Below are 12,630 nucleotides of genomic sequence, written 5' to 3' on the forward strand. Positions count from 1 at the left end.
CCCCTATTGAAAAGAGGTCAGCAGTGCACTAAGCCAGGTTCGTGAACAAAAGAAAGTTACATAACACCGCACGATCTGGGCTCAGATTCTCAAGCGTCAATGAAGGTCACCTGTCAACTTAGAGTAGTGCCTAAAGATGACTTTGTCCGGCTATAAACGACCGTTAAGTGAAATGATGAATTTCTGTAGGATTTTGAAAACGGAAAAAATGATAGTCATGCCGGCCCAGCATCATCAACATTGAAAAATGCCCCGGCATAAAGTGGTTAAGCCAGTTTGCTACCCTGTTCTGCATCAGAAGCAGACATTTGCAGAACTGCATAAGGCAATTTAGTTAAGCAAATCCAAGAGCGGGCTAGATCAAGCAATCCAGGATTTGAAACGGCGAGAAAACCTTAAGTTAATCCCCGAGTTGTTTCTTTTGACATAAAGATTTAATTAACCCCTTTACAACGGGAATTTCTTTCCGAAAACCGACTCCAAGAATTCCAGCCTCGCTTGGCCACGAAGGCCACCTGCTAAACTGCAAATTCTGCTTTGAATTACACGGTGAAAAGGCTGATTGTTCGGTGTCATGCGACTCCACTCACGCTTCCACATTTCCGTTGCCCCTTTTCAAAGTGGGGACTATTGTGAAGCTGGGGATTATGATGTGTTACAAAAAGAAATTACAAATTTATGAAAGTCATAGACCACTGTCACATGACGGGAAAGTTAGGAGGTGCTGCTCATGTATTTTGCAGTCTCCAGCTCCAGGTTATACTGGGCAAAACACCCAAACAGTGTAGAAAACTACGATGCCCATCTGAGCATGCAAGGCATGGCAAGCTTTACAGGCCACAAATTCTCTTGCATCGCTAAAAACTCTGACAAATATGTGAGTTTTCTTTCAGTCAACAACAATTTATAGAATTGTTTAAGTTTATGGCAATGTAGCCAGACAAGCTAGTTAAAGCCTGCCCCAAAGACTCTTTCACTCTGTTGAGAGAACAATTTTCCCAAAACACCAAACTTTTCTTGCAAAAAAGGTGTTTATCTGTACCAGTACATGGACTCGTTTGATAAATTTCAAGAACCAAAACTTTCCGAGCAGGAAAAATTTTACAGTAGCCTCAAACAAGAAAGCTTGGGCCAAGAAGAATATGCCAGAGCCCGCCAGGTCTGGAAAGCATTTAATTGTATAAACTTGGCCAACTACCACGATTTGTTCATACAGACCGACACGTTGTTACTCACAGGAGTTTTTGAAAACCTTAGATGCATGTGTCATTTGAACTATGGTCTTGATCCGGCTAAATACTACACAGCACTGGGGTTGTTGTGGGATGCTTTATTTCAATAACACAGCAGTATCGAGTTGGAACTGCTGACTTTGGTGGACAAACACTCTGTTTTTGAAGGCAGAAAATGAGGCAGGATATCTTCTGTTCGTGGTAAAAGCTACTTTAAAGCTAACAATGGCTATTTACCCAGTTAAAACCCCAAGAAACCAGATTCTTACTTGATGTACTTGGATGCCAATAACTTGTATATGTGTGGTTGGGCTATGAGTCAGCGGTTGCCCTATAGCTACATCTGTTGGATTAACCACTTGCCGCCAGGGTGCCGGTACCAGACACATATTCTTTATAGGGGTGGCCACATATGCAGCAAGGTATTAGACAGAGAGAACCCCCCCCTGCTTTGTGTTGGTCATTGTCTCGCAGGAATCTGGGGAATTCCTTTCAGACATCTTGGGGGATGTGTTAAGTAACAATAGTCTGGAATGTGTATAAGGATTAGGCATGTTGGGTATATTACAACTTGCGGGCCTTTACCTGAGCGTTTACCCTGAGCAACCATCCCCAAAGAAGAAACAAAGGTTTACAGACTCCAAATAATTGATGACATCAATGCTAAAACTGTAACGAAATAAACAAGTTTTTGGTGACTCTTACACAGAATTGGGTAGGTCGGTTACAAAAGACTTAAATTTGACGGAAGTGGAAATGGACAATTACTTGAAAGAAAAATATGGTTTGTGGCTTGATTTTAGAAGCGTGGACAACAACACTGCCCACGGATTGGGAAGATGCATCTGGGACTCGGTAGCCATCAGTATGCAATGACCAGAGAGGCAGACATTGCTGGCCCCCCACAATGTATGTGTTTTAATCATGGGTGCTCAGCTAACCATCAAAAATGAAAATTTCAAAGCCCTGAATTATAAAAGAGGTTTTAAGCAGGAGTTTAGCGGCAGCTGCGCACCGACAAAGACAAAACTTTTAAGCTACACAGCTCACTATTGAAGACGAAACTTTTAAGTTAATTTCTTCTTTTATTCTTGTTATCTTTTCTCTAATTATCTTTAAAACCATGAATACCCTAACTGCTGGAAAAACCAACTCAGGTATTAACCCAATGAGTCTTAGACCTGTTCGACACATTAATTATAATTAAAAGAAACAATGCTGCAATACATCGATTTAGTTATCGAGCTAGTTATAGCTGTCTTTTTAACATATTACGCCTTCAAGTATCTGCATTTTAAACAAAGAATGAATTTATTGACCGATTTAAAAGAAAAAAAATTACCCATTATTAAAAATGAATGACAACAAAACAATTTTAAGTAAAAACAAAACCCCTTCCGCTGATTGCAAAGCACCCTATGGGATTCATAAAGTTCGTCTAAATGCAGTAGCTGCCTCTGGAGACTCTAAAAAATACTTTGGAGAAGAATACACTGTTAAAGAAATCAAAGCTTTAGACCCCACGGAGTAAGGAAAAATTTTCCAGCATGACTCGGTCAGATTTGGCGGAGAAGTTCTAACTATGGTGGGAAAAAGTTCGTTGAAGCTTTACTCTCGTTTCTAGGTGTTGCTCTACCAATTGAGTTTCTGGGCTATGATGTTACGTTAGACTCCGAAAAAAGTTTAGCTAAACACCTAGAAGGAGATCCTGTCATTAGTCAAAGCTTGGTAGTTATTTGTTAGTATTGAATGTACATGTATCTCTCACTGCTTGTTGCAACATTAATTACAACGAAACGTCTTAGTTTCAACAAAAAATCTGGCATTATATTTAAAACCAGCTGTGAGTTATGACGGAGCAGCAGCAGGAACAGCAAGAGCAAGAGAAACTGATCTCAACACCAAAACAAAGAGAGCAGCCGACCTCAACACCAAAACAACCGAAGCAATCGACACAATTGACCAAGAGTGAGAGAAAAATTTCCCTTAAGAATCCTAAACGTTTTTGCCTCAGATAAAAAACTGGCAGAGCACAACAGGAATATGAAAGAGCAACACTTGACTCTGTTGAAACAAAAAGAAGCTAATGAACTTGAAAATTCCCCAGCCCCAGAGAGCCCATTTCATTCAAACAGGTGGGGAGGGTTGTGATCTTTTTGATGGTTAAGGCCGTTAAGAAACGGGTAGAAACGCCAGAGACCAAAATCCCTCTCACACCTCTCACTCACAACTGGAAACCCCAGAGGGCCCTGCAATTTTAGTTATGAATTAAATTTTTTTTCTTTACTGTTTTTTTAAAGACTGAAAACACAAACAACAAGGAGCAACGTAAACAAAATCGTAAACACAATTTACCGCAGAGCTGTAGTAAGTGTTATTTCCATGGGATATGCAATGCTTGGCAAAACACTTTTTAAAACATAAAATGAAGTCACCAGACTTAGACCAATTGAACTGAGAAAACTAACCGCCTTGGTGGGTGGTTCTCTGGCAATACAACAGTGGTTGGTGACACAGTATATTTCTGGGTAATATTAGTTTGGCGCACCAAAAAGTAAAAAGATTAAAAAGGCTTACTTTAAAAAAGGGATAGTGGAAGGAGGGTTTGACGACGAGGATATTCCCCATTTAGAACAAGAACCAGATTTGATTGGGATGATAGTAAATTACCTGCTTCTTTGGCCATAGATCTTAATACTACAGACCAAGTCAAGGGCTAATGATGACGGGTTTAAGGAGAACCTCAAAGACAAAATGAATGACTTTCATGATGCGATATAAACAAGAAATGGGTTTTGAGCCAATGACTAGAGACCCAAGTACCTTCCCTAAACAGGTTTTATTGACCAATGTATGTGTAGTTGATTTCTCAGTTGAAACACCGTCCGTGGTAAAGCAAACACAGATTTTATAAGATGCGTTTTAGGCTTTAACAATTACTCAGTGGGTAAAACGTGACGGGAAGCTCAAGTGGGCCGTCGACTTTGACTGCTACATCCTGAAAGCATCCTATTAGAAGAACTTCCCCAAGCTACCGATCAAGGAAGGGATGGCTTAGAAGGGCTAGGTATCAGAGAACTTGAAGGCTTAAACAAAGTGTTACAAAAAATGAGATGAGGTCAAGCATTAAACGAGGATAAAATTAGCAAGTTAAGAGATTAAATATCACAACTCAAAAACGAATGTCACATGACAGAGCAATCTGAAGAAAGAGAAAAACTGTTCATGCGGATTTGAACGATCAGCTAGAAGCAGCTAAAATGATATAGGTATTTTTAAACAGACTTCAGAGAATGTCTTCAAGAATGACTCCATAGAATAAATGGGGTCTTTTAACTTTTTTTAAAAGCGTAAGTGAAACCACAAAAGAAAAGCTACACCAATAACGGGTTGGGGTCGGGTTGGGGTTTAAAAGGTGCTTGCACTGGGTATTCATCAGGTGGGTTGGGGTTTTGGTAAACTCGCTACACCCTCTGTAAGGTCAACATCTGTTCTTGGAGAGTGCTCTGGAGAGGGTTGAGTGAATTTTGCTAGAGATCACAATTTGCAAGTTGTTGTAACCCTCAAATATCCCTATTCTCAAGTCCATGTCAGAAGGAACCAGGTACAACCCCGGTTTAACCACAAAGTTCAAAGGAGTTTGGCATACTGTAAGGAGTCCTGATATATTGGTTGATCGACTGTTCGAGGTAGGGTTTTGAGTTGATGAGATTTTCCACAGTGGTGATAAGTTGTTGAGCATCTAATCCAGCGGTGGGTGCCAACACGCTGGATTTTGTTTGAGCTTGTGCTCACAACAACGCATACACGTAAGCCCTTATGGATTTGTTGACTTTTGTGATGCCTACATCTGTAAAACTCAATGTTTTGGACACAAAATCCCACCAGGCATTTACGACGGCTTCAGACTGCTCTATCCAAGTCACGATATAAGTACTCGTGTGACCAGATCCTTTTGGCGGTTTGTCCCACCTGAATCCTCATGTAAGTGGCTCCTGCATAAGTGCCGTAAGGAATGTATAAATCATGATTGTCATAGTTTTACCAGGAACAGGAACATAGCCCATGCCTCCTGTGTCATCGTAATAAAAAGCAGTGCCCAAACCATTTGACTTGTTGTCGCACATTTGTTTAAAAGACTTTTTTTCACTGACGTTAAAAAGGCGACAGGTGTCAACAAATGCTTTGTTATCGTAATGGTTGTTTAACACGTCAAATACGTCTTCGCCTGGTATGGGTGCAGTCATGTTGTATAAGATTTTTTGAAAAGTAAAATATAAGCGAAATTCATTTGAAGCAAGATATGGGATGGAGAGACCCCCCCGCCTTTGTGTTGGTCATTGTTTGATCAGAATCTCAGGAATTCTTTACAGACTTCTAGGGGGATGTGTTAGGTAACAATAGTCTACTGTGTGTATAGGGATTGGACAGGTAAAGGGGGTAACCCTCCGTCCCATATCTTGCCTGGTATAGGGAAATTGAAACAATGCCGATACATAAGATCCCAACTGTCACTACAAGCAGTTGATGCACAATACACCAAAAAATTAAATTGGTTTTGATAAAACGTCAAAGGATCACTTATCCAATGGTTTACGGCTTTTTCATTTCACGTGGGAGTTTATGCGCCGTTAAGTTGAGAAACTCTGTCCCCCAAAAATTGGATTTGTTTATGACGATTGCCAAGTGACTAAAGTTGGGTTTCATCTTTCTTAAAAAAGGTATTGACCCTCTTTAAAAAGGTGTTTTAAAAAATAGCACACTTTTTATTTGACTAAAACTGCGCAGATATTAAAGTTGCAAGACATTATTGATAATTTAGACAGTTACAAGTATATTCGCTTTAAAAAAGTAGTGTTTTACCCGGGGTATTTTAACATCACTAATACCACCGAAATAGATTGGCAATTACTGAAAGAGGACCCGAAGAAACTCGCTCAAGTAACATCGTCAAACCCACCTACAGAAAAAAAATCTCCATCCGAGCATTTAATTTTTAGAATCGATTAGATTTGTAGTACCAACAGAGAATTACAAGGAGACAGTTTTATAATGTAATGAACGATTTTATTCAAGCTTATACGAGGCAAGAAATCTAGAAGAATTTAGTGGTATCATTAAACAAAACTAGTTGACATCAACACTCAAAACAAATTTTGAGAGCAAAACCGGTTAAGAAGGACTTACACAGCAGCACCAAAACATGATTACTTTCATGTTGCTTTTGACTACAGAGAAAGACACTATTACTAAGGAAGCTCGTCGCATTGCGTTGAAGTTTGTTCAAGAAGGATTTTTAGAAAATACTTCCGACAAAAGAACGAGAACTATTAGAATCGCTCAAACATAATCCAGAGATACACTTAGTTTTGGGTTTTAATAGCATTTTTATGCAGCAACTGCACGCACCGTCAGTTGATACCTTGTGTAAGTTCTTGCAAGGGGAAGAATGTGGTAGCATAGTTATTCCTCTGGGGTTTTAGAACATTGATTTGTTTGTATTTATTTTAAACACCATTGCAGGTATAAGTTTCATATTCCGAGACTCAAGTTTAGTTACAATAATAATGACAGATGTAAATCTTAAATTGTGGTTGGGGCAAGAAGTTTCAAAACTGCTCAATTTTGCAAAAGGTAGGCTAGATCCCAATGTTATCTATAAAGGGAAAGTGAATGTAAATTAAACACCAGTGACAACTACCACAACGGTCAGTCTCCAGACTTGGTGTGTTGCGTTTTAACAGATGCAATAAAGGAGCCAAGTGATATGGCAAAAACACTTAAAACCAAAAAACTAACTAGCTTCAATTTCTTGGTGAGGAACGGCAGGGGAGAAGTCATTAACAATAGAGGTGCTGGCGTTTTTATTGAGTTGGAAGTTTTGTAAAGCTTTTTCTAAAGCTTATTAGAAAGAAACCATGACTGAAGTAAACAAAAAATCACAAAGCCTTACAGACTCCAAAAAATCGGCCCAGCGAGATTTACAACTCATATGCAGCAAGGAGAGAACCCCCCTGCTTTGTGTTGGTCATTGTCTCGCAGGAATCTGGGGAATTCCTTTCAGACATTTTGGGGGGATGTGTTAAGTAACAATAGTCTGGAAAACTGGTTATGATTTCTTTGATTTTTGAAAAAAATTAACTGGGTAGGTACCTAGCGTTTATTTTTTGTTTTTTATTTTTTTTAATGTTAACAAATTTTGCTAGGCAAGTACCCAGAGGAAAATGATGTAGTCCTCAATCCCCCTTTTGCCTACTACTTGTTGCTTGATTGCATCGTATATTTTAATGTTATTTCCTATTAGTGCGTGAGTTACAACTCGTTCTGTGTCCTTCCTTCATGGTATATGCCAGATCTGTTGTTGGATTGTACACTGTATATTAGATACTTCCATTTTTTTTCTGTACATATTGTGCTCTGTAAGCAGGGCTTGATTTGTGCTAGTACCGGTACCTACATGTAGTTCCGTTCTTAGTCTTAAGTGGAGTGTTCATGTTCAAAGTTTTATTACACAATATTTGTATCTTCTGTTATTTACCCCTTTTTCAGTCAACTTTATTTATGAACAGCCTAAAATAATTTTTTCTTCCTGGTTTTTCCTGAAGACTATTATTTGAACCATCCCAATAGAACACAATTCTTAGAAAATTTCCTTGCCTAATGAATATAAAATTAATTTGTGAGAAAGCAACAACGAAGTTTCTTCTTTTCAAAGTCTTTTGTTTAGACAATTCTTGTCATTTTTTTTCTTTTCCTTCTCTGATTTACAAAATTACAATGCCCTTTTCTTCTTTTTTTTCAGATTTTTTTTTCTCTTCAAAATCACAACTGAAATGAAAGAATTGAACTAAAACACCGTACGGTGGGCATAGAGTACATGTATATAGTACACTACAGTACTGAAGTGAATACATCACGTGCACAATTACATGTACATGTATGTGTGTCAAATGCATTATTGTGAGAATCAGCACACAAACCAACACACTCACGTACTCAACCATTCATTTGCACTGCACTTTCTTGTTCAGAATAATGTTGCACTTCACTACTCTATAGCCAACCGCCACGAGGCACTTGGCCTCCCCTTAAACTGTTGCTATCAGCTGTCTGTAATGGGTTAAAACAACATACATGCTCTATTTGCTAAGGTTGAATTCAAACTTGTAGTTGTTTCTTTATATTTCACAAGAATCTGTATTGTATTGGATTCTGTGGTAAGTGTGTAAACCTTGAAAATGTCTGAATGTTGTTTGCAGTGCATCGTTGCCACTGTTGCCTTTGGTATGGGCATTGACAAACCCGATGTCAGAAACATCATACATTATGGAGGTAAGAGGTCAAAGTTCACAGTAGCCACCATACCATAGTGTAATCAGAAAATCAAATTTTTAAAGGAAACATTTATTGAACATTCGTCATAACTTGTTTTCAGATGCATTTCTGCATGTTGTAGCAATACAAATGAGATCTGAGTCCTGCTTCTCCTGAGAGGTGACAAGAAAGTGGCAGGTCCTACGCCTAGAAAAGTCCCTTCATTGATACTTTTACAGGATGCTATTTTGCTTTTGTCTCACAAAACACTCCTTGTCAAAAGATTATAGACAAAGTACATGTACCTAAAATGTCACTGAAAATCACCTACCAACAAAGGTTTAAAGAAATATTGGTGATTGCTGTTGTCCAAACAGGCTGCCTAATGCAATAAATGAGTAAAAACTGGAACCTACATGTAGTAACTCAAAATGTCAAATAGTGTAATAGTATACATTTGTACACAGAGCTATGGAGCCACGAATGTTCTGCCTCAAAATGGTGAAGTTTCTTCCTTGTACTGGTTCCAAATTCTGCAGTAGGCATGTCAGGGGACACCCAGTTGTTACAGACATTTAATGCAACAGACTCAGACAGCTTACTGTTAAGTTTCCTTTGAAATGTCAACACAAAAGATGGTACTCCCTACTGATTGTTTGATTTGGTTGAATTTGTTTAGCTTGACACTTTGTTGCTGAAGACTATTTCACTGAAATGAAATGCATTGCGCTGCAGTAAACTGTATTTATTTTGTTTGTTTTTTCATTCATAGAATATTATGACCGTGGTATAACAAGATTTTACTCGGCAGACAGCAATTGTATAATGTAAAATTGACTCAAATAACATTGGCACCTTGTGCTTTACACCGCTGCAGGCTTTGGGAAGTTGCATATGCATAATCTGTGCTATGCATATGCAGTTGGTATGCATGTGTACAGCACGTGTTCTGTAAGAGTTCAGTTTCTAAGGGGATCATTGCTTGATTAAAAAAAGGCTATTGCTCCTGTTCACATATGTAGGCTATGTATGCTAACCTTTTTTTTTCTTAAAGGTTCTGCTAAAATTAATTACCAGTTTGTTTGCTGAGCAGCTCCACGAAATGTCTAAATATGCTTACATGTATGTTGCAAACTCCAAGTATGAAACTGTGGGTCTTAATTAATAGAATTTATTCCGTCAGCTCCTAAGGATATAGAGTCCTACTACCAAGAAATTGGTCGAGCTGGCCGTGACAGTATGGCAAGTAATTGCTATGTGTTCTACAGCAGAGGAGATTTTGCCACAAGCAGGTTTGTATACAAAACTCTTGTTAGCTTGTGGGTATTTCCTCCAGCCAGCCCACTCCAACTATAAATGCCAATTGTAGGCTGATCTTGTTGACAAATTTGATGAAAAAATTGGAAGCCATTACGGCAGTGGTACCCAACTTGTGCTCAAGTTAATAAATGCCTCCATGACCGATAGGATGCTGTGACTTGCCAACATGTACATTATACCTCAAGTTAAAGTACATGTGAGATGCGTACAAAGGAGTACCATTTAACTGCAGTAGTGGCATCTCAAGTCTGCACATAATATGGTGAATGAGGGAGGCACTTCTACAATCCATGCTCACGTGCTGTATGAAACGGTGCAGAGGGCGTGCAGAAGACTTGCTCTATCAGGGCCAGTGGACAAATCAAAATTTATCCAGTGAAAGGCCAGATAAATTTGAAGTCATCCAGGCTTCTCTGGGCACTAATGCAGTGACCATAACCACAAGTTGCATTTGGACCCTGATAGTTTCAGGTCATGAAAGTTGTACTAATTGGATGGTTGGTGGACTAAGTTCACTCCCCACTCCACAATTATGACTGTGTTTGAAGCAGTAGCCATAATATTGAATTTGCACTTCGAGTGCCTTGTTGAACCAAAGTGACTGCTTTGTCAAAATGTGACGATATTTGATTCAGATTATGAAATTCACAATGTGACACTCAGCATACTAGAATTCTTGTAACGTCTTTAAATCACAGATTAAGCTGCCTCTTCCTTGTCATACATGTAGTTTCATTTTCTGCAGAGCAGTGACCTTGTTCCAAACCATGTTGTCACTCAGTCAGCTAATCAATTCATAAGTTTTTGCTATTTTCATCAGATATTTATTGAAAGATATAACCAACGAAAAGTTCCGGGCCCACAAGCTTTGCATGATATCCAAAATGGAGCAGTACCTCAGTACCACCAAATGCAGAAGACAGTAAGATTCTTTAAACATAATTTGAAATGTTGAATGTCTGTATATGCTTGGAATTATAAAAAGCACCTCGTAGGAAAACATATTTTCTCTGATTTTATCTGTTCAAATGAATATGGAAGCATCCAAATTGAATGCAGTGTCATTTGTCTTCAGAGCTCAACTATAACAAGCTGAAAGGGCTTTTCTGTTCATGCCACAATGTGAATTCTGAATGTATATTGTGTCATTCGAAGAAATTGAGGGAAACCCTCGCCCTGTATTTGTAGAACAGAGCCCTTGTGCATATCAAACAATGGCTACAAACATTGAATTCAAATCTTGGCATGAACAGAAAAAGCCTGTTTTAGCTTGTTGTAGTTGAGCTCTGAAGACAAATGACACTGTGTTTGATTTGGATGATTCCATATTTATTTGAATGGATAAAATCAAAGAAAACATGTTTTCCTTAGAGGCACTCTTTAAGTGATAGTCTTTGCTTAAACACTAGTCATGGGAATCTGTGAAATGGCTATGGAGTCTGGTTTAAGAAAAAGAAAGGCTCAAACACAACACTATTTTTTTTCAATTAAATAAAAGTGAACTATTTTACCTGCTTAGTTTTAAAGAAAAAAGGATGAAAATATACTCCCCGTATCACCAAAATAATGCCAATATTTGAGTTATGGCTAGAGGTACGTGTATGACGTCCCTTTTTCCTGTAAAAATTCTTGTCTGAAATACCTGCATTCAAGCCCGTTGTTTATTCCCTGTAAATTTGCAATAGCTTCATCCAGAAGCAACAGTTGCACCCTACATTTAGTGTAAACCTCTGTGTTAGATAATCTGCAGAATGTGTTCAGTACATGCACATGTGTATCAAGAAAAGCCATTGTGACCTGACCTGTATTAGGAAAATACTTCATTGCTTTGATTTGATGATTTATTGTTGCTTCAACAGAGAGATTTTGTCTCACTTTGAGAGAAAGGGAACCAGCAAGAGTACTGTTATGAACACGGATCAGTGCTGTGACAACTGTAAATGCCGGTAAAGGAAACAAAAGATGATTGAAGCCTGTTCCTTTGAGGCAACATTGATGTGTTGTTTGAATTTGTTTTACAGCACAACATGGCCCACAAAAAGAAGGGAATTATGTTGAAGACTGTTTTGATAGTACCGATATTAAGGTACCTCATCTCAGGAACAATGGCGATCTGTGTCTTCCCCAATAATTTACATACATGTACATGTGTAAGTGGTTCCTAAGGGTTGAGCAATGCGGTAGTATTTGGTTTTGATTGGTACTGCCAATTTTCATTTCTCACCCATTATTACACAGCCTGGTGTTGTCACACATGTTATCAAAGTGGCTAGCTGGCCAGCCAGCAATGCATACAATAGGCCCACATTGTAAGGCCTACTGTCCCCTAGAGCCTATTGTGACTTGAAAGGCCACCACCTGTCCCTAAAAAGTTGCCGCTAAAAATCAATTGCAATGTTGCTGATGAATTTTGCATTTTGTTCTTTTATAGACTCTCAAGTGTTGGAGCTACCTTAGGAGGGATGGCAGAGAAGGATTACTCAAAGGAGTTGCTCCATCTGCTCACGGCCATTGAAGCTACAGGGGCAAGGTTTGGTATTGCTGTCCCTGTATTGTTCTTGAGGGGTTCGGTAAGTATTCCGCCTTTTATCAGATTAGTCTCAGTTGAGACTTTAGAAAATAAAGTTTAATTCGAAAGTACCCAGACTCACATGTTGTTATGTCCCTATTGTTGAGACAATGTACATTTACATGTTGATAGAATAATTAGGGAGCCTGTGATCTGTCTGCCGATCTGCTCTAATCTGATCTGCTAGCTCTGTTT

At 38.7% G+C, this 12,630-nt stretch overlaps 1 protein-coding gene across 2 annotated transcripts in view; it reads left to right on the plus strand.

The window, feature by feature from the left end:
* wrn (WRN RecQ like helicase) overlaps positions 1–12,630 on the plus strand; it is a 133,755-nt gene that overhangs the window by 55,054 nt on the left and 66,071 nt on the right. For both annotated transcript variants that reach the window (XM_087149197.1, XM_087149198.1), the window contains 5 exons: positions 8,492–8,564; positions 9,730–9,838; positions 10,687–10,788; positions 11,726–11,812; positions 12,298–12,436. In XM_087149197.1, the coding sequence (XP_087005323.1) occupies positions 8,492–8,564; positions 9,730–9,838; positions 10,687–10,788; positions 11,726–11,812; positions 12,298–12,436 (510 nt within the window). The remainder of the gene's footprint in view (positions 1–8,491; positions 8,565–9,729; positions 9,839–10,686; positions 10,789–11,725; positions 11,813–12,297; positions 12,437–12,630) is intronic.

This window comes from Acanthaster planci, linkage group LG19 (assembly GCF_054643075.1).
Source record: "Acanthaster planci isolate LZ-2023a linkage group LG19, COTS_SCS, whole genome shotgun sequence".
NCBI lineage: Eukaryota > Metazoa > Echinodermata > Asteroidea > Valvatida > Acanthasteridae > Acanthaster > Acanthaster planci.